This window comes from Lepidochelys kempii, chromosome 4 (genome assembly GCF_965140265.1).
Source record: "Lepidochelys kempii isolate rLepKem1 chromosome 4, rLepKem1.hap2, whole genome shotgun sequence".
Classification (NCBI taxonomy): domain Eukaryota; kingdom Metazoa; phylum Chordata; order Testudines; family Cheloniidae; genus Lepidochelys; species Lepidochelys kempii.
In genome coordinates this window covers 132,994,513-133,020,328 of record NC_133259.1, presented here as the reverse complement: position 1 = coordinate 133,020,328, position 25,816 = coordinate 132,994,513, and the positions used below count along the sequence as shown (strand labels likewise).

The following is a 25,816-nucleotide window of genomic DNA, read 5'->3' as shown; positions in this document are numbered from 1 at the left end:
TCACTTGGCAATACAGCGGATAAGACTCTGGCATTGCATTAGAGCATTAGTATTTCCCTTATACTAAGCCCTTAGCACCCTGTAACCTTAGTGGGCGGCGATCACAGAACCTTCCGGTGGCTCATTTGACACCTGATCGCTTTTTCCAGTCTGCCTGACAAACATATCGATTGCATCCCATTTTCGTTCCCTCTAACCACATATAATGCACATTTTAAAACAAACGAATAGTTGTCCCGGGGCTTTAAATATCCGTTTCTCTGAGCCCACAGCAGTCTGGTAAATCGTACACTTGGTAGTCAATAGCCTCCGTGAAGTCATTAGGGATCCCTATAGAAACGGACTCCACCTCCATTTTGTAAGCTGCGGTCATGCCCCCTTTGCAGGAGCCACCCCTTATTTTGTTGGAGAGGCTGTTCATCTTTTCTTTCAGCTGGGTGGAGGATGGTTTTTGGAAAGCGGTGACCATTTTCCACCCTTTGAAGCTTAGCGTTCGCCTCTTAGGGGTTCTTTCCTGGGGGATGGAGTTCAATATGAAAGAGCTGTTGAGGGCGGTGATTCTGGGCCCCATGTCCCTGTCGCAATCCCGCTCCGAGCTGCTCATGGAGGTGGCATGCCAGTGGTTGTCATACACCCTCCAGATGGGCCGCCGGTGCCGGTGGCCCTGACACTTGAGCAGCCGGACGAAAGCTCTCCTGAACTCTTTGCTGGAGCAGGGGTAGATGATGGGGTTCACGCAGCTGTTGAAGTACCCCAGCCAGAAGATGATCTTGAAGACCATGTCGGAGGGCTTCAGGGAAGGAAAGAAGGAACCTTGGAGGAAATTGGGACAAACACGGTTAGAGGGAGGCCACGGGGACCTTGAACGGCAGCTCAGAATATACAACTCTGCAAGGAAGGGCGAAACTGATTGTAACCCTGCATAAAATCAACATGCACCATAGACCAAGATTTGAGGGTCTCACTCTCTGTTTCAATGCCCCAGGTTGAGCGGCACCATTTTGCTCAGCGAGGTACTGCTGAGCAGAAGCAAGGCTGGCAGGCCTGGCCCCTAGGTGCTCGTAACAGTGCAGTCAGACTGTGCAGGAGATGGGAACTACAGTACCCCCCGGCCCAGTGGGACAGCCTCAGGGATGAAACAGCTTCACCAGAGCAGTGCTGATGAAGGCACTCAGCATAGGGGAAATATTTCTCTTACCATCCCCCCACATGCCTGCCCAGCGCCCATCCTGGCTGCTTGGGCTGGGCTCTGGGAACAGCCCTCGGGCCTAAACCATTTCCCACGATTCACAGAGAGACAGGCTTAGAAGCCACAAGCCAGACCACAAGGCAACGTTTCCTTTCTTACCTGTAAAGGTATAAAGCCAGCTTCTCATCTGGTGCAAATCAGTACAGTGCAAGTGAAGTCAATGCAGCCATGCCCATTTGTACCAGGGGAGGATCTGGCCCCTGTGATACCGTCTTTGAGTGAACTAGGTGTTTCAGGAAAGTACCTGGTTGACAGGCCTGGAATCCAAGTCTTCTAAACGCAACAGATATGGCAGCACATCAGACCACCCACTTCCTTGATGCCCTCACAGGAAAAAGCCTCCAAAACCCGGCCCAGCTGGAGGCTCCCAGACAGTAGGGTGGGTGGGTTGTGATGAAGGTTTCTATGATAGACACATGTTTACTTGGCAGCAAGCTGAGACCTTCATCCCAGCCCAAGCAGGCCACTGGACAGCTGCTTTTTCTCAACGCCAGCACAGGCTGGCACAGGTCTCCTGGGGCTGATCTACCAATCCCTTGAGCCATCCAGTTCCTCATTGCAGAGTCTTTATCTGCATGTCTTAGAGGATATCACTCATTTGGCCCTGGATCCTGAGGTGCAGGTAAACCACGTTAACTGCTGAGCTCTTGTGATCAATGAGAAAAAGGATGCAGGGCTCAGAATGAGTCTTGCAGCACCAGCCTGCTGCGGTGGTGAGTGTGGTATATGAACCCAGACAGACAGACAGCACAGCTGTGTGTGACATTGATGGTTTCCCCAATGCTAGCGCCAGACAAAGAACTAGTCCCCAAGGGACCGCTGATGTCAGTCACTGACAAACACTGCAGTGTGCTTGCAAACTATAGAAGAGAGCAATTGAACAAGCGAGACTGAGGTGCTTGTGGAAGCCACAGAGAAACGAGTGCTGTCAGTTATCAACATGAAGGCAGTTCCTGTTTCAAGGCAGATGAAACACTAATAAATTCTGCGGGAAGACAGTAATCTGTACCCAGGGTGCATGTACAGGATCTCGCTGACTTTTATGGAGAGCTCTGTCCCGAGCTGCCGCTCCTCTCCTGTTTGGAGAGCGGAGGCATGTGGCCAGTTTATACAATCCTCAAGGTCCTTGCAGCTTGGATTCTAGCTAGGGAGAATGGAAAAAACAGTGTAGTGAACTATAAATGTGTATATATGGCAAGGAAGTGGGGGAGGTGTGGTGGGGAGCGGGGGACTCCTGGGTTATTATAGCCGTAGATCTGCTACTGACTCATGAGGCCATTTGGGCACCAGATGAACCATCTGGCTAGTGATGTAAACCTACCTCACAGGGGTTTGATGAGGCTTAGTTCAATAGTGTGTCTAAAGTGCTTTGGGATCCTGAGCTGAATAGTGCTTTACTAGTGCACACTATTTATTACTACTTAAGAAACCTAAAGAAAGACGTAACTAAGTGTCTCGTTCAACTGTACATAGTCAAAGCATGCACATACGCCAAGACCCTTTTTAACTCCCAGGAGAGATTTACAATAGATGGTGTATTGGGATAATAATTTTGTCCTTCTGTGGGGAGCAGCAGAACCCTACCCATAACTCAAGGAGCCAGGGATACATAACTAAATTAGATTTGCCTTCAAAATGTGTATCGGTTCTGTAAACCAAAGAATGGACTGAAAAAGAAGAGGCAGCCCCTACCAGCTTGGACATTTATCAGGGTCTGATATTCAAGGTCATATACATTTTAGAGAATGAAATCTTTTCTATAGAACTTTGAAACCGCCCTGTAGAGCTGAATAGGGAAGAACCTGAAGTGTCTGGTTTCAAAAGTCCACAGAGAGGTAAGTTGTCGCTCTGTTCAATTCTATAGAACTTTTCTGTAATAGGGAGGTGCCAAATGCGACCATTAACCAGGCTATGAGCGGCATTGCATCCTGCAGAACCAAAAGTTACCTTCTGTCTCTGCCCCCCATCACAGGCTGCTGGCTCCCCATTCTGTTGTGGCATCCCAGCATGCACCACACTGGGACATCACTGCTTTTGCATGGAGTTGGCTGTGTGATTAAGTCATTCCCATGATTACCAAGCCCAAAATTTCAAAAATCATGACTCAGGTGCACAAAATCATGAGATTTAAAAAATAAATAAATGTGGGGTTCTTTTCATTTACAATCTGGCCCTGGAGCCTGTAGGGTTCCCTTTTTCAAACTTGTCTCCCCAACCTCGAGGGCTAGAAATGTACTTTTTATTTTAAACGAAAGCTGAGATTTTCACACAATCACGTGACTCCAGAAGCTGGGAGTTAAAGAAAAAAGTGAATAGCATGAGCCCTGGGAACACTGTTTTACTGCTAATTTATACCTTGGATGTGTGTGTCCCCTTCTGGGATAGGAAAAGGAACTGGGGCACAAAGTTACCCTCTAATTATGTCTTCTTTACTTTGCCCATTTTAACAAATGGCTGCTTTTGTAGATATCGTGGGCCTGCTCTTGACAGGGATATACACTGGCTTCTACCCATGTACAGCCTGTATGGTGGCCCTTGAGTGGAGAGTCCACCAAGAGAAGAATGCAATGGCACAGAACAGCCACAACTTCCCTCCCACTGCAGGGACCAAATGAGGGAGTCCAGCCCAGCCTGAAAAGCCTTAGGCGCTGGCTCAGGAGCGGGCAGGACAAGAAGATATGCCGATTCAGCACATGGCAGCAGCAGCCTTGCACAGCACAAACTCTGAGAGAGGGTGAGTGGTGGGATTACAGACCAGGGGTGCAGTCTAAGGGCCAGCATAATTCAGAGAGGTGTAATTCCCTGCAACAGCTGCTGTGATTCTAGGCTTCCATCTTCATAGCACCACTATTGTCTTTTGAACGGGATATTAATTAAACTTATTGGAGTGCTTTTTGGACCTGGAAGCAGAGTGTTCTAATTGATAAGGCACTGGTCCTGGCTTCTATTCTCAGCTCTGGCACTGTCCTTCTGCAACTCAGTTCACCTTTCTGTGCCTCTGTTTCCCCATCTGTCGAAGGGGCAAAATGGTACGGACCTTTCTTTGCAGAGTGTTTGGAGATTTGCAGCTATAAAATTGCAACTTAATCGCTGACTGTTATTCACTCTTGAGCCTTTTAAAAAAAATTTCAAACAAAATATAACCTCTCAAATCTTCCCAGTTATATTTTTGCTTGCTCTTTGCTTTATTAACTTTAGAAGAAACACACAAGCAAAAATACAATGCAGTGAGCAAGAGGCTTAAGGATGGGATTGTCACAATTACCAAAGGGATTTAGGTACATGAGTCCCAGTGACTTTCAATCCCAATTCAGGTAGGCATTTGTGACAACCCCTCTCTGAATTAATGTTATTAAATCAACCAGGAATTTAAAATTAATGAATTTAACATACCATAATAATTAATTTAGCATGATTAAATTAAACGTTATTCCACTGTCACTGCAAAGGAATGCGAACAGATCATTGCTTTGTGCTTTCCACCTCTGTTTTTCTTGACAGAAAAGAACAGGACCTCCCATCATAGCCAGCAGGTGTCACTGTTGCACCTGCAGAGTCTGCTGCTTATTATTACACAGAAAAGCCTGAAATAACTTTCTGACTCAGCCTTAACTGCTTTTAATTTTAGCTCTGGGTGACAAATCACGACACTGTGTGACTGAGGGTTAATTTGTATTTTAGTAAATATCATTAGCTGGGTATCATTATTATTTTATCTGCACACATAACCCTGGTGTCAAAACAGTCGAAAGGGTGTTGAGAGTCTGGCATGAAGCCACAATGATCCAGAAATTCAGCGTTAAGGAGAAAACCTTCCATGGTCCAGTGAGGAGCTTCCAAAATCAGCTGATAGATGAACATATACTCTATAAAACCCAGGGCCCTAATTCAGCAAAGTACTTGAGCACATGCCTAACTTTAAGCGTGTGCTTAAATCCATCCCTGTTCTGCACAGACCTTAAGTGCATGCTGAAACTATAAGCATGTGCTCAGGGCCTATTGAAGCCCAGGGGAGTTAGGCACATGTTTAAGTGATGTCATAAGGAAGGCTGGACTTAAGCATGTTCTTAAAGTTAAGTATGTGCATAAGACCCCATTCAGGAAAGCACTCAAGCCATGTGTTTAAATTTAAGTATGTTTTTAAGTTCCATTGCCCTCAGTGGGACTTAAGCATGTGCTTAAAGTTAATTATATGCTTAAGCAATAGCCTGAATAGTGAGGCTTTCAACTGGGACCAAAACCCCGTGCTGAACCAGGGCTAAGTGGAGATTTACAGCAGCTAACTCTGAACGTTTAGGCTTTTGTTGATCTTTGAAACAGGCAACGCTATTGTCAATAGAGATGTGCAACACCAAAACCACTTGAGCTGTGATTAAGTGGCTGGGTTTTACCCGGGTACAATGATTAGTGATACTGTGGCACATAGGAGCCTTAGTCAAGCTCAGCACCCCACTGTTCGAAGTGCTGTACAAACACCAAACAAAAAAGAGCGTACAATGTAAATATCAGACAAGAGGCATCAGCTGGATACAGACTGATGGGGGAGTACAAGGAAACAGACACAACGCTGGTCAGCATGCCAGGCCGCTGGTGTGCCAAAGCCACCGACTAATTGTTGTCAAGTGTTTTTGTAGGTATCCTGGCAAAGGAGCGTTTTACGGAGGAATGGAAAGGGGCACAATGAAGCAGCTTTGTGGGTGTTTCTGGGGCATGCCCCCCAAGGATGAGGGGCAGCCTCGGAGAAAGCAAGAAGGCGCTGGTTTGAAAATGTGACAAGTGGGTGCTGTAGGCTGGCATCACGGGCCAATCGGAGCGGGAAGTCGACATCTCAGTAGTGAATGTGAGCGGATTGTGACGGGCCTTGAAAGTGAAGAAAAACAGCTTATGTTGGGTATGACCAGAAGGGGGAGCCAGTGGAGGCATGCAAAGAGAGAGGTGCCCTGGTGAAAGTGACAAGCTGGGAAAAGGATCTTTGCAGCTGTTTTCTGAAGGGATGAGAGCGGGGCAAGACTGCATTTGTCAAGGCCAGAGAGAAGGACGTTGCAGCGATCGAGACATGAGATGATGAGAGCCTGGAACAAAGTTTTAGCTGTGCAGATGGATAGGAAAGGCCATGTCATAGACATAGGTTGCAGAGCCGGGGACACCACCTGGACCATGGTCCAACTACTACCTTTTGGCCGTGCCAAAACTGAGTGGCTGGATATGAGTCAACAGTATACTCTTGTTACCAAGAAGGCCAATGGCATTTTGGGATGTATAAGTAGGGGCATTGCCAGCAGATCGATCGTTCCCCTCTATTCGACATTTGTGAGGCCTCATCTGGAGTACTGTGTCCAGTTTTGGGCTCCACACTACAAGAAGGATGTGGAAAAATTGGAAAATGTCCAGCGGAGGGCAAAAAAAATGATTAGGGGACTGGAACACATGACTTATGAGGAGAGGCTGAGGGAACTGGGATTGTTTAGTCTGCAGAAGAGAAGAATGAGGGGGGATTTGATAGCTGCTTTCAACTACCTGAGAGGTGGTTCCAGAGAGGATGGTTCTAGACTATTCTCAGTGGTAGAAGAGGACAGGACAAGGAGTAATGGTCTCAAGTTGCAGTGGGGGAGGTTTAGGTTGGATATTAGGAAATACTTTTTCACTAGGAGGGTGGTGAAGCACTGGAATGCGTTACCTAGGGAGGTGGTGGAATCTCCTTCCTTTGAAGTTTTTAAGGTGAGGCTTGACAAAGCCCTGGCTGGGATGATTTAGTTGGGGATTGGTCCTGCTTCGAGCAGGGGGTCGGACTAGATGACCTCCTGAGGTCCCTCCCAACCCCGATATTCTATGACTCTATGACCCTATGTGCCCAGTTGCAACACCACTCACTCAAATTTGGCCAAGCAGCAACTCACTCTGATCTGGCCCAGCCACCTGCCCCTCCGTCACAAACTTCCTGACCCATGAGTACCTGCACCCACCCACTAAGTCTGAGTGGCATTGCTATGTGGCATGCTGGGTTGCAATGACACTCACTCAGATTTGGAGAGGGTGGGTATAGGGGCTCACGGACCGGGGGACAGGCTGGTAGGGGTGGTGGGGCACCTGAGAGGGGAAGAGGGGGTCAGGAGGCAAGAGGAGAAATTGTGTTTCTTCCCCCACACTTTAACTGGGGCTCAGCGGCCCTGTTAGACATGTTACACAGACAGACTCTGCAAGATGCTTGGATGTGAGGTCCTAGCGAGAGGCCCGAGTTGAAGATCATGCCCAGGTTAGAGCCCTGAGTAAGAGGGAAGACTGTGGTGTTCTCCACATTGACTGAGAAAAGAGGTAGTGGTAAGGGTTTAGGGAGAAGATTAAGAAGATTAAGAGCTCTGTTTTAGCCATGTTGAGCTTGAGCTGGTGGCTCTGAGATGTCAGAAAGACAGGCCAAGATTGTAGTTTGGACAGAAGGAGACAGGTCTGGAGTAGTGAGGTAGATCGATCAGGCATGGTAGCTGTATTTGTTCTTGTGGATGAGATTACCCAGAGAGGAGGTGTCGAGGGAGAAGAGAAGGGGATCAAGGATGGAGCCCCAGGGAGCCCTCACAGGAAGCTGGAGGGGGAATGAGGAGGATCCTTTGAAGGGCTCATGGAGAGCGCGATTAGAGGTAGGAGGAGAGCACAGATTCACCGAAGCCCAGGGAAGACAAGGTCTCAAGAAGAAGAGCATGTTCGATGGTGGGGAGAAGGGGGCTGGCAGGTGAAGGAGGAGGAGGGTGGAGTATTGGTTCTGAGCTTAGGCTAGGAACAGGTCATTGGTGAGAGCAGTTTCAGTGGAGTGCAGGGAGTGGAAGCTGGACTGGAGAGGGTCTAGGGTGGGATTGGAGGAGAAGAACTCCAGACCGATTTTAGACAGCACATTCAATGAGCTTAGAGATGGTAAGGCAGAATGGAGATGGGGGGTAGTTGGAGGGAAGTGGGTCAAGGGTGATTTTTCTCAAGATGGGAGAAACTTATGTTATGCCTCTGTTGTGAGGGGACAGAGCCAGAGGAAAGTGCGTGGTTAAAGAGAAGAGAGAGTCAAGGAGCCAGGAGGGGATGCGAGTGGGCATGAGGGACATCAGGAGACGGGAAGGGGTTAAAAGAGGAGAGCAGACGAGAACCTTCTGCGTCTGTGACTGGGGAGGAGACAGTTGCAAGAGGGGAAGGGAAGACAAGCTTTGGGGATGGGGAAGGTCATGTCACCTGTTGTTAATTTTCTCTTGAAAGACATAAGTGATATCCTGTGCCGAGAGAGCAGCGGAGGCAGGAGGGGAGGGTTTGAGGAATGCGTCGAAGATGGCAAAAAGGCAGCTGGGACTGGCGGTGTGAGATGGCTGAGGTCAGCTACTAGAAATAGGCAGGTTCACCTGCACTTAGCCAGTTTATTTTAAATACATCGGTGCTGGTGCTGGAGACTGGACTCCAAACCCAGATCCTGATCTGAATTTCACAACTGCTTCTCATCATTATTGTGCACTGAAACAAACCCCAGATCTGGGTGCCCCTAACCTCTGGAAGGTTCAAATTCTCGAGCCACACCCATATTTTCCAGCTTAGATCCAGTTCTAATTTGAATGTGGTTCTCTAGGTGTGTGTGTGTCTGTCTCTTAAATACAAAGAGTAGGAGGACAGTCCAGTGGTTGGAGCTCAGGCCTGTGCGCTCGATCTGGTGGGGGTCTACTCCTGACTGTGACATTGACTTCTGTCTGACCGTGGGCAGCTCACGCAATAGCTCCGTGCCTCAGTTTCCCTGCAGGCAAAATGAGGATAACAACCTTTTTCTACTTCCCAGCAGTGTAGTGAGGCTTAATTCAGGACTGTTTGTTGAGTGCAGTGAGTTCTGTAGATGAAAGGAGCAGTAGAAGTCCAAAGTGTTCTTATTTAAAAGGAAAAAAAGAGAGGAAAAGAACACAAAGCTACAACAATAAAGAGAAAAGGAGCGGCTCTTTAAAAATGAATCCTGAACCTATGTCTTGAGTCATGCCAGCTAAGAGATCAATTCGTGCTTACAATAGCACATTTTAGGGAAAAAATACATACCCACACACTTATCACCTGTTGGTGTAATGTGAGTGCTGTAGCTGATCCCTTGTTTCTGTAGTGTCGGAAAAGCTGTGTATTCGAAAAGCAGTAGGAGAGTTCACTGAAGTTTAACACTGGTTGTTTTTCTCCCAGCAGAATTTTGTGTACATACCAAACCTAGGGGCTCATTAGCATCGCTATTAGTATGCAAATATGCATGCCCCTTAAAGAGACACATATTAAGTGCATACATAATTCATCCCACCACTTGCAGTGTGATTATACAGCTCATATTTTATGTCCTTGGCTAGTAACATTATATACATTTAAGCATTCATCAGTCTGGTAGGCAGGAATAATGCTGAGCCTTCAATAAGCCAGAAAAATCATTAGTAAGAAAGAACGAGCTCTCTCTCTCTCTCTCACGCACATAGCCACATGGAGGGCTTTCAGGATTGGGTCTACGTTATGTAATAGTTACACTGCAGATGCTATCCAGGCATGGTGTAAGAATACTGCATATTGAACACACTAAGGACCCAGGATCAAATTTTCAAAAGCACTTAAGTGAGTTAGGAGCCATAGTCCCCTTTTCAAAACGGATTGAAGCACGTAAAAGCCAAAATCCCAGCAATTTTCAGTGAGATTTAGGCTCCTAAGCAGCTAAAGAACAACTAACTGTCACTGAAATCAATGGCCTATGGCATTTAGGCATTTTTGAAATTTTTGCCCCAAATCTTGCAATCCTTATACAGTCCTTCACTGGAGTTTTGCGTGAGTAAGACCAGCAGGATGGGGAATCCCATTGTAGTGATGCATCATTATCCCATTCTCCAGTAGGACCTGCCATAAATAAAACCACGGTACAGTTTCCATTAAACCCTCTTGTTTTCATGTGCTCCTGACTGTCCAAACCATTCACCTTTGGGCTACGTTTGGATTCGGCCAGCAGGTGACTTTGGAGCAATAGCCGCGTAAGTGTTTTGGGGTCAGGAGAGGGCGAAAAAGCACATTTCTCTGTGTGTGCGTGGCCCGTCCTGTGTATGTGCTCTGGGCAGTCTGAGAATATGTGGGTGCAGAATCTGAAAGTAGCGCATGTTTGAAAATACACTGCGGTGCATAGGCAGCATTCAGTTATGAGGGCTGATCTTACACAATGGATGTGGTGCCCGTGTGTGGGTCAGCTGCATGGTGAGATGCCCAGAGAAAGGAACTTATTTAAATGTGCAATGGCTTTAAAACCTACCTCGGCAGCAACCTTTCTCTCAAAAGTGACAGCTGACCCCAGCTCTTCCCTGTCTCCCAGGTTTGAGGCCTCAGGCATTGGGGCTGCGTGGTACATAGGACTGTAATGGGACAAATGTGCTCTAGAGCAGGGGTGGCCAACCTGAGCCTGAGAAGGAGCCAGGATTGACCAATGTACATTGCCAAAGAGCCACAGTAATACGTCTCAGAGGGTTAGCTGTGTTAGTCTGGATCTGTAAAAGCGGCAAAGAGTCCTGTGGCACCTTATAGACTAACAGACGTATTGGAGCATAAGCTTTCGTGGGTGAATACCCACTTCATCAGATGCATCTGATGAAATGGGTATTCACTTGCATCTGACGAAGTGGATATTCACCCATGAAAGCTAATGCTCCAACTCTTTGCCAGTAATACATCAGCAGCCCTCCATTAGCTCCCGCCCCTGCTTCCAGCGCCTCCTGCCCATCGGAAGCCCCGCCGATCAGCGCCTCCCCCTCTTTCCCTGCACCTCCCAATCAGCTGTCTTGTGGCATGCAGGAGGCACAGGGGGGAGGGGCAGGAGCGAGGGCACGGCAGGATCAGAGCAGGGGCTGGAAGGGTTGGAGTGGGGGCAGGGCCTGTGGCAGAGCCAGGGGTTGAGCAGTGAGCCCCCCCTGGCACATTGGAAAGTCGGCGCTTGTAGCTCCAGCCCCGGAGTCGGTGCCTAGACAAGGAGCCGCATATTAACGTCTGAAGAGCCGCATGTGGCTCCGGAGCCACCCCTGCTCTAGAGAAATGAAGTCACTTGATGGGAGATGCTGCAGTCTCATGGGCTAAAGGTGGAAATATGAACCACTCCTGGCTGCCAGTTTGGCTCACTTTGTGACCTCGGGTAAGTCACTTTCCCCCTCAGTTCTCTGTCAGGATACCGATGTTTTCCTACATCACAGAGGCTTGGCTGAATTATGTTCACAGAGCATCCAGGAAACCAGTTAATTTTCCTTTTCACCAGCAGCTTTCCTCCTGGCTCATGGGTGAACACCCTCACCTTCTGCTTATCATGGGGTTTTGAGGACACCTCATTCGGTCATTCCCAGCTGGGGCACCCCCTGGCTGTCTCACAGGATGTCTCGTGGGAAGCTCAGTTAGTTATCAACCACAGTTTCCAAACCCTGTATGGGCAGAGCATCACCCACTGACTCACCATGTAGACACGCATGGAGGTCTCCCACCCACACACTGACCTCTCCTATGCTGCCTCCATCCTGTGGCCTTTGCTCATCCCCCAGGCAGCAACTCAGTTTAAGGTGATACCATCGGATTGTTTTGGGAGTTGCCAGTCGTGAAAATGACAAATGCACAAATGAAACTGGACTGACTCCAATTGAATTCTGGCCTCAGCTCCCTGGATGCAGCCAGAATCTCTGAGCAGCTTCCTTCCTGACGCAGTTGGTGCGGGGGGCTGGTCCTTTCACAAGGACACCCGTTACAGCACGCCCTGAATAACTGCGGAAGAGAAATGCCACAGTGTCTCCAGGCGCAGGCAGGTGACAACTGGTATTCAGAAGTGGGTGTTAGTGTCAAGAGGCTGGGGTTCCCTCTCTGAAGTCTTTAGCATCCCTGGGTTTGGGGCTAAGTCACTGTGTGACCTTGGGCAAATCAGCTCGGTCTATCCATCCAGCCCACCCCCTTCACCATGGTATCGAGATGCTCAGATAACACAACCATGGGCACAGAATCTAGACAGGCAGGGTTGAGGACCGGACCTCTCGCTCCATACCTCAGTTTCCCTAGTGGGGATACTGACACTTCGCCACTGCACAGGTGCTTTGTCCCAGGTGGACAGCACTCTGTACACTGACCCAGTACCAGTCTATGTGACCCTGACAGCAGAAAGGTGAGATAATGGCCTGGAGGGACCTTAAAGGGACTCCCTTACCTTCTGATCTCCCCCACACCCTCCTCACAACAGAACAAGGGGGTTCTTACTCAGTGGCATAGCTAGGACAGGAAAACTGGGTGGGCCCCAGCTTTTGGGTGGGTGGGCACTGATGGGGGACAGGGGGGTGGAGGCAGAAGGGATAGGAGACCCCGGGGAGGGGAGCAGAAGGGATGGGGGGGCCCACCTCCCCTCACTTCCCCTTACTGCTCAGTAGGCACCTGGAGCACACAGGCGGTGGGGCGTGCCCATGGGGCAGATGGGGGCCCTACAGGGGCTGGAGCTCCACCCACCTCTCCCAACCCCAGCTCAGTGTCTGTGAGCTCGGATGTGTCCCCCTCCTGCCAGCACCGGGTGCTGTTGACCCCGTCTCCAACCCCAGTGCTAGCCCTGCCCAGATCCGCCCTTCCTGTGCCCCCCCCCGCAGGGCTACGCCCCTGCTCTCACGTCCTTAGTTCTACTAATCCCCCAAACCCAAGGAGCCCTGGCTTTGCCTCTCACTCTCTATCCACCTGCCCTCCCGTCCTGCTGGTCCCTACCGGATGTGAGCTCCAGACCGACCTGCATCCCACCGCCTTGACATTCACGTCAAGAATTGGGTGCAAGGGCTGGGAATCAGTGAGGGTTTCTGGAGGCGTGGATGGGTCAAGATTCCCGACACTCTGCCTCCTGCCTGCTGGGAGACCCTGACTGACCTGCCACTCCAACCCCTAAAAACCACTTCCTCCCAGCCTCTGTGAGAGTGGCAGGATTGATAGGGGCCAATGTTTCGCTGCCCACAGGCATGGCAGCGTAGACTGGGGCGGTTGTGACGGTCACTCCGCTGTCAGGATGGCAGTAGGGAGATGCCTCGTCTAGGGCAGAGAGGCACACGCGAAGCTGCAGCGGACAGCATTTTTCCAGTGATGAGAGCCGCGGCTTGCTGGAGGTCACGGAGCTAGGATCTCAAGTGGCCCAGCACTGGAACTCCTCAAAGACTGTAAATGTCCCAGATGCAGGCTCAGCCCCATAAACAATCCAACAATAACAAACGGCTTCCCTCATGCCACCAAACACCATGGCATTTTCTAGAGGTTTTCAAGAGCTATGTTCCCTGAATTCAGGGCCGTGGTGAGGAGCGAAAGCATGGATCATGGAAATCTTCCCCAGTGACTCTAAGTCCAGAGCTACGGGTGGCTGCTTGTAAATTACCATCAGCAGCGGTGCTCATCAGTTTTGATCTGGGGATCTCAAAGCACTCCGGCAAGGTATGGAGGTGTCTCTAGCCCCTTTTCACAGATGGCACGGAGAGTTCAAACAAATTGCTTACAGTCACACAGCAAGCCAGTGGTAGAGGCCAGAACAGAACTCCAGTCTCCCGATTCCCTGACCTTGTCCCTAATCACTAACCCACCTTACCCCTGAAGGTGATGCTTTGGGATCTGCAGATTTAGAATATGCCTTGGACCTAGGGGCTCAGATTGCAGTTGGGTCACTGGAAAGCCCTTCATTGCCATATGATTTCCAGGCAGCTTAGCAGGTGTGTTGTTTCCAGATGACACCTTAAAGAAAAGAGGCCACGTCTGCTCTGCGTGAACATTAAAAGTCCTGACTCACTGCATGGTACAAGTAGGGGTTTGTCCCCAGGTCCTCAGCCACAATATTCCCTTGCTCTGTCTGTCTTCCACTGGCTGCCCACACTGCTAGTAGAAGAGCCTTCTCCACTGCAGCTTCTGACAGCCAAAGAGCTGGGTTCAAATCTGCTGCAAGGCACAGATAACAGGGGCAGAGCAGTTTTGTTTAGTTCCCTGCTGCTGCCTGTTCACAGCAGAAAATCACCAGATACTTGTCCGTCTCCTGATTTCAATGGGAATGGAAGGGGCACAACGTCCCCCCAGGAGGCACTCAGTATCTTGCAGGACTGGGCCTCCAGTTACTCTGCACCTCAGTGTCCTCATCCAAAAATGGGTCTAATAAGACATACCTGCATCACAGGCGGGAGCTGAGGCTAAACTGATGAATGCTTGTAAAGCCTGCTGAGCTCCTCAGCGGGACAGCATTACAGACGTGCATGTGCTATGGGGCACTAGTCACTCCTCCAGCAGAGCAGGACTGTTCCCCGTCTTCCATTTCCTTACACTTCACCCAGCTCATGGGAGATCCTGTTCTTTAATGTGGCATCAACCCAGAACAGTAGCCACAGATCTCTAGAGTCCTTACTCACTGTATGGGCTATCCGTAAAGCTCAGGAGCTCCAGCAAACGGGACCCCTGTGCAATGGACTGCAGTAAGTAGACCATATAGGCCTCTAAGCTGTGATCGATGCACTATGAATGGTAGCGGGAGAACCATTCTCTGTCGGGGCTGTTCCACCAAGGTCTCCAACCACATTGGCACTGTGCTGGTGGGGGTTGGCTGGGTGGAGGACAAGTCAGTGGTTAGCCTTGCTCTGAACCCAGTGTTGTGATGGCCTGTGCACTACTGGGAGCATTTGTGTGTGTGTGTGAGATATTACAGAGGTACTAGGGGGACCAAACAGGGTTCAACATGCCAAATTCCTTTGGCCAGACAAGGCCATTGGGATGGAATAGCGCCACCTAGTGATACATCAATTCCCAGGGCAATAGACGCTGCAAGCCAAAGAAACTGGTCCATGAGAACAACGCCCATGAGAGCTCTTATACGGGGACAAAGATCTGAAAGCAGCAGTTGAAGGGGCCCAGAAAGTTACTGCACTAATACCAGGCACTTCCACAGCACGTGCCAGCTGAGGATCTCAAAGCACCATGCTGGCATAACACATTAAGCTTTGTTACACCCCTGTGCCGTGGGGATGTATCATTGCCCTGATTTTAGCAATGGAAAGCCTAATCCACAGAGAAGATGAATGCCTCAGGCAAGGCAACACAGGAAGGGCCAACTTGACCCGCTGCTGTAATGTCATTGACTCCATGGGAGTTACTTCAGTGACGGATATGGCCCTAGGTCTGTATAAAAGCCAGGAACAGAACCAACATTTCTTCGTTTCCAGCCCTGTGGTGTGACCACAAAACCATCCCTTTTCCTATTACACATGCCATTCAGCTGCAAGCTTCACCATTCACAAGCAGAGACATGACAGTCTTTCTCCACATCTTACGATGGGCTAGCAGAGTGCGGTGAGGAGGGCGCACATTAAAAAGAATTGGTTACTTTTGAAACAGTGATTTACGGGGCCAGCATGAAGAACTGTCAGGAACACTTAAAATGAAATGCTAGCTGTCAAAAGCAATTGATGAAGTGAGCTGTAGCTTACGAAAGCTTATGCTCAAATAAATTTGTTAGTCTCTAAGGTGCCACAGGTCCTCCTGTTCTAAAAGCAATTGTGTGATTCCTGGTCCTTGTTCTGATTTGTACATGCAATATAGCTACACAGCCAAAAAAAAACAAAAAAAACCCAAACTGAAAACCAACAAAAAACAAAACCAAACCTTGTGGCTGTGAGTCTCAGAGTCCAGGTCAACTGACTGAGGCTCACAGGGCTCGGGCTGCAGGGCTAAAAATAGCAGCTCAGACGTTCGGACTCAGGCTGGAGCCCAGGCTCTGAGATGCTCCCTTCCCCCCGCCCCTGCTGGGTTTCAGACCTCAGGCTCCAAGCTTGAATGTCTACATTGCTATTTTTAGCCTTGCAGTGCATGTCCCGCAAGCTTGACTCAGTTACCCTGGGCTCCAATTTGCTACTGTGGGGTTTTTTTTCTTTTTTTTTATTTTATTGCTAGGGAGCCATACCTGAATTCGGTGATTCACAATGCCACTCACTCACACCAGGGGTAGGCTTTTATACTAATTTGCCATGCACCTTACACAGGTGGAAATGACAATAGGCAGCAGAGAATCAGGCCCACAGAATCGCAGATTGTATGCCCTTCAGGGAAGAGACCGTGCCTTGCTGTGTGCACGGGCAACCCTTAGCACATTGTGGTCTGTATCAGAAGACAAATAACATACAATAACAATAACTTTATGGAAGAGTCACAACTGCGTGTTTAGTTGCCCAGCAGTAGTAATGGCCAAGGCCAACTCCAGTATCGCCGATCCCCAAGTACCAAAAATCATATCAGCCCCTTCCCTGCAAAATGATGAGATTGACTGAAAAAGCATGAGTTTTTTTTTTAAATAGGTTCTTTTATTTGAGTTCTGATTTTGGAGCATTTTAAGGGTCATATTTTCAAACTTCTCCTCACAACCAGGAGGATTAGAAACTTTCTTTTTAACTGAAAGCTGAGACTCTCAGGAAACAGCCTGAGTCATGGGTCAGAAAAACCCTTGGGTCACTAGACTTGTGAGAATTGGCCACCCTGGAAATCTGTGGAAAGGCCGCAGGGTGACTGTTATTTGTGTAAAAAAACCGGGGACTCCAGACAAAAGACATAATTTGTCTCTTGAGAACAGGGAATGCTCAGGATCTTCTACTGTTTACATCTTGCTAGAGGTCACAGGGCTAGAAGAATGGAAGTCATTGGATGGAACTAATACAAGGTAAATATGCACTAGAGAGATTATTATAAGATCCTTGTTTGGATGGTTTGTATTTCATCTGCTCAAATGACACTGGGTGACGCCAAAGAGCCTTGAGCTTCAAGCACTCAATGGTCTTCAGAAAAATTCCATCTGCAGCGGGCGCTGAATGAACACAAGTGATGCATGACATTCCCAAGAGCCCTTAAGGATGATTCAGAATAAATGATTTGTGCAGGTTCTATGCTGTCACAGGTGATAGATCCCAGAAACAAGGGCTCTTGTTTTTCTGTAATATGAGTTAATTCCCTTTGGCAGGGCAAACAGCTGCAAAATGTCCATAGTTCATGCATTTATTACACTGTGTGCCTCTAGCTGGACATGCATTGTCTCTTGGAATATGACTTTGTCCACACCTTGTGCATATAGGCTGGACTTTGTCCCTCTTGCCTGGGAGTTCTCTTTCCTTTCTTAGGAGTTTTACAATTATGACTTCTAATACTCAAGTATCTGTTCATAGCTTCTAAATTAGCTTCAGGTTTTTCATGTTGCTCCTGTCTTTTATTCTGCTGTTTGACTAATTCTGAATGCTTTCTATCTGTATAGGTGTGGCTAAGGTTAAATTTCTCTTCAACTGTAGCTGCTGTGAAAGATTTTTATTTGGTAACCCGGTAGCCAGCCTGTCTCTGATATTTTCATGTTTTGCATTCCCCAAATCATAATTTTCAGCCAATGTATGCAGAGCTCTTATAAGTTAGTCAACACTTTCCCCCAGTTTTTGAATTCCCTGGTGAAAACATGCTGTTTCATCAACCCACATTTCTCCAGGGTATAAAGTATGGGTCAAATATAGCCAGAACCCTTTCATAGTCATCTTTGTGACTGTCTTCAGTAAAGTTAAAGTATTTAAAGCTATACTCTGCTTGCTTCCCCATAGCATAAATTAGATACCTACATATCTCCAGTTTCTTTGTGGCATTTGTTTGCAAGGTGAAATCTTGCAAAACACTGCTTCCAGCTTGTCCATTCTGAAAGTTTGTCGAAGCTGAAGTTCTCTGGGGGCATTGGCATGTCGATGAGATCATGCAACTTTTGTTGCTTTGTTCCTTCTGTCTGCACCCTTTGTTGCTGTTCTTAGTTTACTCCTGACACCATATCATGTGTATAGACTGGTCACAGAGCTTGCTTATACACACCAGATGTGTTCATCATAAGATCTTTTAATGCTCCACCCGGTAGGGCCGAGGTTCGTTTAAATAAGGTATTTTACACCCAGTCATGGCTGAACAGTATGATACAGCTTAGCATTCCATTACAATGCCTGCAGATTTCCATGATGTGAGCTCTGGAGTTTTTTAAGCATCGGTGCTTAAAGAACTCGCAGCATGTGATCGCAGAATCTGTACACACAAGACTGCCTGAGTCTTTGCAACCACATCCTGGGATGCTGTAGCCAGCTCTAGTGGGACAGGGAGCATATAGTTCAAAGCTGATTGGCAGCAGTGACAGAGTGCAATGGGTGGGATATGAAATGCACTGTGGGGGGAATTCACTCATATGCAAAGGGCTGGCAGAAGGCTTATGAACCACTCAAGTCCCATTTAAGCTCACATGTGATGCAGGTGGTGCCTAGGCCCTGTTCTGGCTCTCTGCATAGGGGTGTATTTCCCTGCTATGAAATGTCAGAACACTGAATAACTTTACCCCTTGACAACTGGATTGTTTGCTGCCATTCCATATAAAGCAACTTCCATTCCATATGTTGCTCTCAGGATGGGTGTGGGGGAGACAGGAGGGGTTAAATTGTCTGCCGGCTAGAGCAGCGTCTGCAAAAATAGCCTTTTCTGGCTACCTGTATCCTACCCCTGCGCTGGGAGATCCTGATGTTTCTATCAGCTCACAGCAGCTGACCTTCCAGACTGCACCAGACCCAGTTCAGCCAAATCAGACACACAATTGTGCAGTGCACTGGCAGCTCTCCCGCCTTCTGTTGTGATCCCCTCCTATTTCTCAAGCTAAACAGCGCTGAGCCAGGGCCAGCAATTTAATCCCCCAAATCCTTACTACCCGAGTAGTCACAGTCAGCAACACTGGCCTCTTCCAGCTGTTACATGCTTGGGAGAGTAGTGGTTTACCAGCATCGAGCCCTTCTACACATCAAGGTCTTGCTGCCAGTGATCTCTCTGCAGAGATCCCCTACAACTGTACAGGGGAGAAGGCCCGTAACCCCTGCTTACAGTCCCTCTTGTGGGCTGCCAACTTGCTTCCCGCACCAATGCAAGACCTTGGACCTGATCTTCAAGGTTGTCAGCTCAGCAACATCCATGACTGCCTCATCTTCATCCGTGACACCCCCTCAGGCAGCCACATTCCTCGGGAAAAGGCCGTCCGCAAAGCCCAGCGTGACGCGTGTGGAAGGCAGAGATGGAGTGTTCTCAGCTGAGGGGGTTTGGCTGTGGAGGAAACTCCCAGAGGAAGGCAGACTAATCCAGAGCCTAACCAGCATTAGGGCGTTTTGCCAGATCCTCCTCTCTGAGAAAACGTTCCCATCACAACAGGAACTATTCAAATTTTTAAAAATAATTGAACAACCAACAATAAATAAAGACCAGGATGGAAGAAAGTGTGTGTATAGGCTGGTGTATAGGGGAACTAGGCTGAATATATATTTAACCGAGCAGAACCTTCCTTAACCTAGGAAGAGAAAAGAACAGAAGACTCCATGAAGTCCACTAGAGGCACACAATGCCATGTAAATTACTTGAGAAACACTTACACACTATTGACAACAGTTGCAACAGAAAGCCCATAGGTAGGTAGACAGAGCTAGGAGATTTCGGCTATGAGCCTGTTACCAGAAGTCCTATATTGTAACGAAGGGGAAATTAGAAAGCTATCAAAGGTTTTTGGAGAGAAGACCATGGCCAGACCGTGTTATAAGAGTGCTCTGTGCCTACATATACATGGATAAGGTGCCAGTAGGTGACATTCAAGACTCTGGCCCAGAGCTCTTGGGTTTTGTAGGACCAATAAAACTTTGTGCAGTGCCCTGCAAATGGCTTCCTTTGTGCAGGTCCTAACACACTCTTCAACCTCCCTCCCCATTTAACTGTTTCTTTTTCTGAGGAGAAGACCAGAAGAAGTCTGGTTTCAACATACCTCCATGATAAAAGGTAACTTGCAATCAAGCTCTCTCCTCAGCTGCTGCTAGAAATAGGGAGAACATTTTTTTTTTAAAGAGAGAGCTTGGGAAATCCTGGGGAAAAGGAAATAAAAGATTCTCAAGCAAGTCGCAAGATGCTTGGAAAAACCTCTGTGTTTGCTGGGCCCATCCCAAGACGACTCTTTGTTTTTCTAACTCAGAAGTTCTTGTCTCCTCTCTTGGTTTTCTAAGAATGTGAACTTGGAGGAACGTCCCCTCCCCCTGCACTCCCCACTTCTGTTTAAACACTCATAAATATGCAGTTTAGACTTGGCTGCAGGATCAGCTTTGGAGTATCTGAATCCCACTGGGAACACATGCATGTTTATACGCTCTGGGGCCAGATCCTAGCTTCACAAGAAAAGGGTGAGTTCCACCCCGTCCCCTGCCGGAATACCTCTCCTGGATGAAATTCACTCAGTGTATATGACCCCATGACTCACTTCAGCCCTTAACATGGCCTCAAGCATGCTCTCTGCTCTAGGGTGAATGTTTCCAGAGTCCAAGTATAGGTGGAACTACTGAGGCCAGAGAACTGTACACCTGAAAACGATGACTGCGGTTTTCTGCCTTCCTCAGAATTCAACAGCCAGAACGTCACCAGCTGCTGCTCCCGGTGCAGTTCAACTCCTGCACCTTCACCCTGGCTCTGACTGTAAATGCCACAAAGAGCACAAAAATTCTCACCCAGGTGGCTTGAAAGAAGCAAGCCCTGGTTATGGGCAGAGGGAATGGGCATTGTGATGTCACAAAGGAAGGGGGGGGGCAGGATCTTTGAGGCTTTGCTAAACCCCTTAGCGGATCCCTACTGAGCGTGCCCAAGAGTGGTTATTTAGAACCAGCCAAGCAATTCCTCATGGCCCTGGGTATTCTCCAAACAAGCCAAGATTAAAAGTTCACCCCTTCCTGAGTTAGTCTGTGTGAAAAAACGTAGATCATTTCCCATCATTTTTTGCAGTGGGAAAAGTGTTGGTGGTTTCATCCCCTCCGTCCACCCCCATGGCCCCCCTCCAAGATGGGACGACTATGTCTCAAACTGCCAAAAGATATTAATCTTTTGGCTGAGACCAAGACCTGAAACATATACCCCAAAGAGAGGCAAGGTGGGGGAGATAATCTCTTTTATTGGATGAACTTCTGTTGGTGAGAGAGATTGATGGATTTACGGCTTTTTACAACACCCTGTAACCCATTAACCCCCTCTTTTTGTCCTGTGACTGCTGAGGTGTTACCGGGCCACTCTACCTTGAACAGTCCCTTACAGTATTACTTATGCTAAAAAAATCTGCTCCACCTTGCCTTTTGCGATGATGCTGGGAGTTCCTTTCCCAGACCTGAAGAAGAGCCCTGTGTGGCTCCAAAGCTTGTCCAACAGCTTGACCAACATGGCTGCATAGCCCCAAAACAGACGTTTCCAGAAAATGAGGAGCAGGCAAAACACAGGTCACTATAAATGAAGCTGTTCTCTTTGACATTCTCTACCATGCACAAATAAAACAACCACAGCAACAGCACAACCAGGGCTCCTAGGTGAAAGCAATTAAAATGAAGAAGAAGAATCTCCGACCACTTCCTGAGGCCCTGAATAACTTCCTGCTTTGGTTTATATCATCCTCTTGAAGGTATGGAACACGATTTGTACAGCACCTAGCACAATGGCGCCCTGGTCCAGAACTAGGACTCCTAAATACTATTGTAATACAAATAAATAATAATAATAACAATAATTATTATTTAGGGCCTGATCCAATTCTTACTGAAGTCAGTGGAAAGGCTCCCATGGACTTCAATAGGAACAAGCTGTTGAGGCCCAGCTTTGCCATTGCACCTTGTGCAGACATTTACACGAGTGGCGGTATGTTACCGTTCTGATGGGGCAGTGCTTTACCTCCAGGAAAGGCCTTACGGGTGGGTGATGTGGGTAACTGTCTAGGTCAGGGGGGCGTCATGGTCAAGAGGTAAGGCGCGAGGTGGGCCTGCGGTGTGAGGCCGCAGAAGGGAGCTCAGATCAATGGTGGTGGTGGTGGGGGGGCAGCAGAGGCCAGAGGGGAGTGGTGGGTGGCCTGGGGAGGCAGCAGGGGCCAGGAGCATCAAAATACAAGTTCGCCCAGAGTGCCATTTTCCCTAAGGCCAGGCCTGTTTACATCCAGTTATGTTATTATTGATTATTTGTATTACCATAGCACCTAGGAGCCAGACATGCCAAACCTGCAGAAAAAACGCAGAAAGTGAGCTTGTTTTTGGCTTAATTGGCTTGTAAGTTGCTTTCTGGCTAGTTTTTGGCTTGTAGCTTGTTGTTTCTTTTTTTTTTGATCGGCTCCCGGCAAGTAGGGGGAAGGCGGGGAGAGAGTCAGGGGTGCACAGTGGGCTCACCACAGTCCCAGACTGTGCGCCGGAGGGATCTAGTCACACAGAGTGTTGGGGTTCTTAGGAATTGGCTTGCTTTGGCCTTGTTTTGAAATGGGATTAGCTTGGTTTCTGTCTTATTGTGAAAGTCGGGGTGTTTATTTACCGTGTGAAAGTTGGCAACTGTTCTAGGAGCCACAGTCATGGACCAGGATGCCATTGTGGTAGGTGCATCACAAACACAGAACAAAGAGATGGTCCCTGCCCCAACGGGCTTGCAGAGTATCAGACAAGAGACAACAGATTGATACAGAGACGAGAGAACAAGGAAACAATGAGACAATATGGCACAGCATGATCAGTGGTCTCAGTGCCCCAGCAGCCTCACTGTTGCCAAGTTTTTTGTACAGATTTGAAGGAGGATAATGAGGTAGGCTGGAGCTCTGGTGTAAATGGCTCCATGGGGTACAGGGCAACAGGATGCTGTGACAAGGAGAGTGGTGCTCTGTGGCTGCCAGGTTAATGGTGTAGCTAAGTGCCTTGTTATCACGATGAGGTCAGGCTTGAGCCTTCACTGGCACATTAATTCTCAGTCCATGGCCCACTCCTTTTTTACTCTGCGCTCTTGAGGAGAACAGGGTCAAAACTCCATTAATATTTCTTGGCATGGGCCCATCTCCAATTTACGTGCATCCTGTGTGGTAGCTGCCTTCCTCACCGTTGCCTTTCCAGCTGAATAACCAAGACTTCTTGCCTGCTCTGTTCTTTAATTCACTAGCCTAAGGGTTAGCTAAGGCATCCATGTTACACTTTCATGTCACTATGTGTCCTCAATTGTTAATTACTGTTTGAACACTCAAAAGGAACAGTCCCCAGCCTCTTGAATCATCAATATTAAAAGCCAGACGACTGTGACAATTCTCATATTGCAGGTAACAAATTAAACACAATCTCAGATAACTACTATTGCCCTTTCTTCTGAAATTAGTCGCCTGCTTCTTATACCAAGCTTGCCACCCTGCTGAGTGGCAGCAAATTCTGGGGCCTTACAGGTTGGGGGAAGATCCATGACATGGAGATATGCTTTATTTACACACATACATCAGACTCGGAACAGAGGCAGTCACAAATGGCATGCAGGAAACACCCTCTTTGAGAAATCCCAGCCCACACATCAGTACCTGGTTCCCAGAAAGCTTGTCTGTCCCCAGGAATTGTCTCCAGTTATACAGAAGAAAGAAATGAACAAACTCTCTGCTATCTGCTGCAGCTTCTCTCAACTGCAACACCGGGCAAAATAGCACTTCAGGGGAATGTCTTTTAGTGCTGGTTCTGTTGACTGACTGATGCTATGACTATTGTTAACTACCTCAGGGAAGATAGACACTAGATCAGATTTGGAATTTTCTGACAAAACATTTTTTTGTTGGAAAATGCTGATTTGTCAAAACCAGACCTGTTTGTGGGAAAGGGTGGATTCTGTTAAATCTCCCAAGTCAAAAACAATTTGGGAAGCAAAAAAGAGTTCCAAATTGCTGTAATGTGATGTTCTGACATTTTCAAAATGAAGGGTTTCATTTTTTTTTGCTTTGAAATGACATTTTGTTTTGAAATGTTAGTTAATTTATACTTTTAAAAATGATAAAAATATAAAAGGTCCAAAAAAAAAAATGTTTCGAAATGTTTTGATTGACCCTATCTGATTTTTTCCCAGCTAATTGGTTCACAAAACTTTTTGACATTTGCCCCATTTGGGGATGGGAAAAAATGTGAAATTTCAAAAACTCTTATGGTACGGGAAAAGCCCTCTCTTGTCCAGCTCTTGTGGTGATGTTTAACTAACTACTGTGTATAAAAGCTCTTTGACATCCACATATAAAAGACAGTACAGATATAAGGCAAATAACAACAACCAAAGCACAGAATAATATGTAACAAGTGAAGAATGGGAACAGATGAACAAGACCAATGAAGAGGACAAAATGGAAACCCCACATCTGGAATAGGTGTCCAATTTCAGAGCCCACACTTCAAAAAGGAGGTTAAACAACTGGAATCGATTCAGAAAAGAGCCCTTAAGATTAAGTCATAGTTTGGAAAACCTGCCTTATAGTGGCAGACTAAAGAAGCTTGATCTATTTAGTTTATCCAAGAGAAGATTAAGAGGTAACTTGATCACAGGGTGCGAGTACCTATACGGACAAGGGATTTCTGATAGTAGATGGCTCTTGAACATAGCAGATTATGGTATATTGAGATCCAGAGGCTGGAAGCTAAAGCTAGACAAATTCAGACTGGAAATAAAGCACATATTTTTAACAGTGAGAGTAATTAACCACTGGAGCAACTTATTAAGAGATGTGGTGGATTCACGATCACTTGAAGTCTTTAAGTCAAGCCTGGGTGGATGTTTTCCTAAAGGATATGAAACAACTCACACAGAAGTTATGGGCTTGGTACAGAAATTATTGTGTGAAGCTCTTTGGCCTGTGTTATGCAGAAGGTCAGACTAGATTGGGAATCATTAAGAAAGGGATAGATAATAAAACAGAAAATATCATATTACCTCTATAAAAATCCATGGTATGCCCACATCTTGAATACTTCATGGAGATGTGGTCACCCCATCTCAAAAAAGATATATTGGAATTGGAAAAGTCTCAGAAAAGGGAAACAAAAATGATTAGGGGTATGGAACAGCTTCCGTGTGAGGAGAGATTAATAAGACTGGGACTTTTCAGTTTGGAAAAGAGGCAACTAAGGGAGGATATGATAGAGGTCTATAAAATCATGATTGGTGTGGAGAAAGTAAAAAAGGAAGTGTTATTTATTCCTTCTCATAACACAAGAACTAAGGGCCACCAAATTACATTAATAGGCAGCAGGTTTAAAACAAACAAAATGAAATATTTTTTCACACAACGCACAGTCAACCTGTGGAACTGTTTGCCAGAGGATGTTGTGAAGGCCAAGACTATAACACGGTTCAAAAAAGAACTAGATAAGTTCATGGAGGACAGGTCCAACAATGGCTATTAGCCAGGATGAGCAGGGATGGTGTCTCAAGCCTCTGCTTGCCAGAAGCTGGGAATGGGAGACAGGGGATGGATCACTTGACGATTACCTGTTCTGTTCATTCCCTCTGGGGCACCTGGCATTGGCCACTGTCAGAAGACAGGATACTGGGCGAGATGGACCTTTGGTCTGACCCAGTATGGCTGCTCTTATGTTCTTATGTTATGTTCTAGATTATCATAATGGTCCCTTCTGGTCTTAAAATACTTGAATCTATGAATCTGGTTTTGGTGAGAGCACTCCTTCTAGTGGTCAGAATTAACAGAACTAGTACAGA

General features: G+C 47.4%; 1 protein-coding gene across 1 annotated transcript in view; it reads right to left on the bottom strand.

The window, feature by feature from the left end:
* Nucleotides 1-244: 244 nt before the first annotated feature.
* Nucleotides 245-25,816, bottom strand: part of ADRA1D (adrenoceptor alpha 1D) — a 72,117-nt gene continuing 46,545 nt past the window's right edge. Inside the window, exon 2 of the mRNA XM_073342927.1 lies at nucleotides 245-813. Coding sequence (XP_073199028.1) covers nucleotides 245-813 — 569 coding nt within the window. The remainder of the gene's footprint in view (nucleotides 814-25,816) is intronic.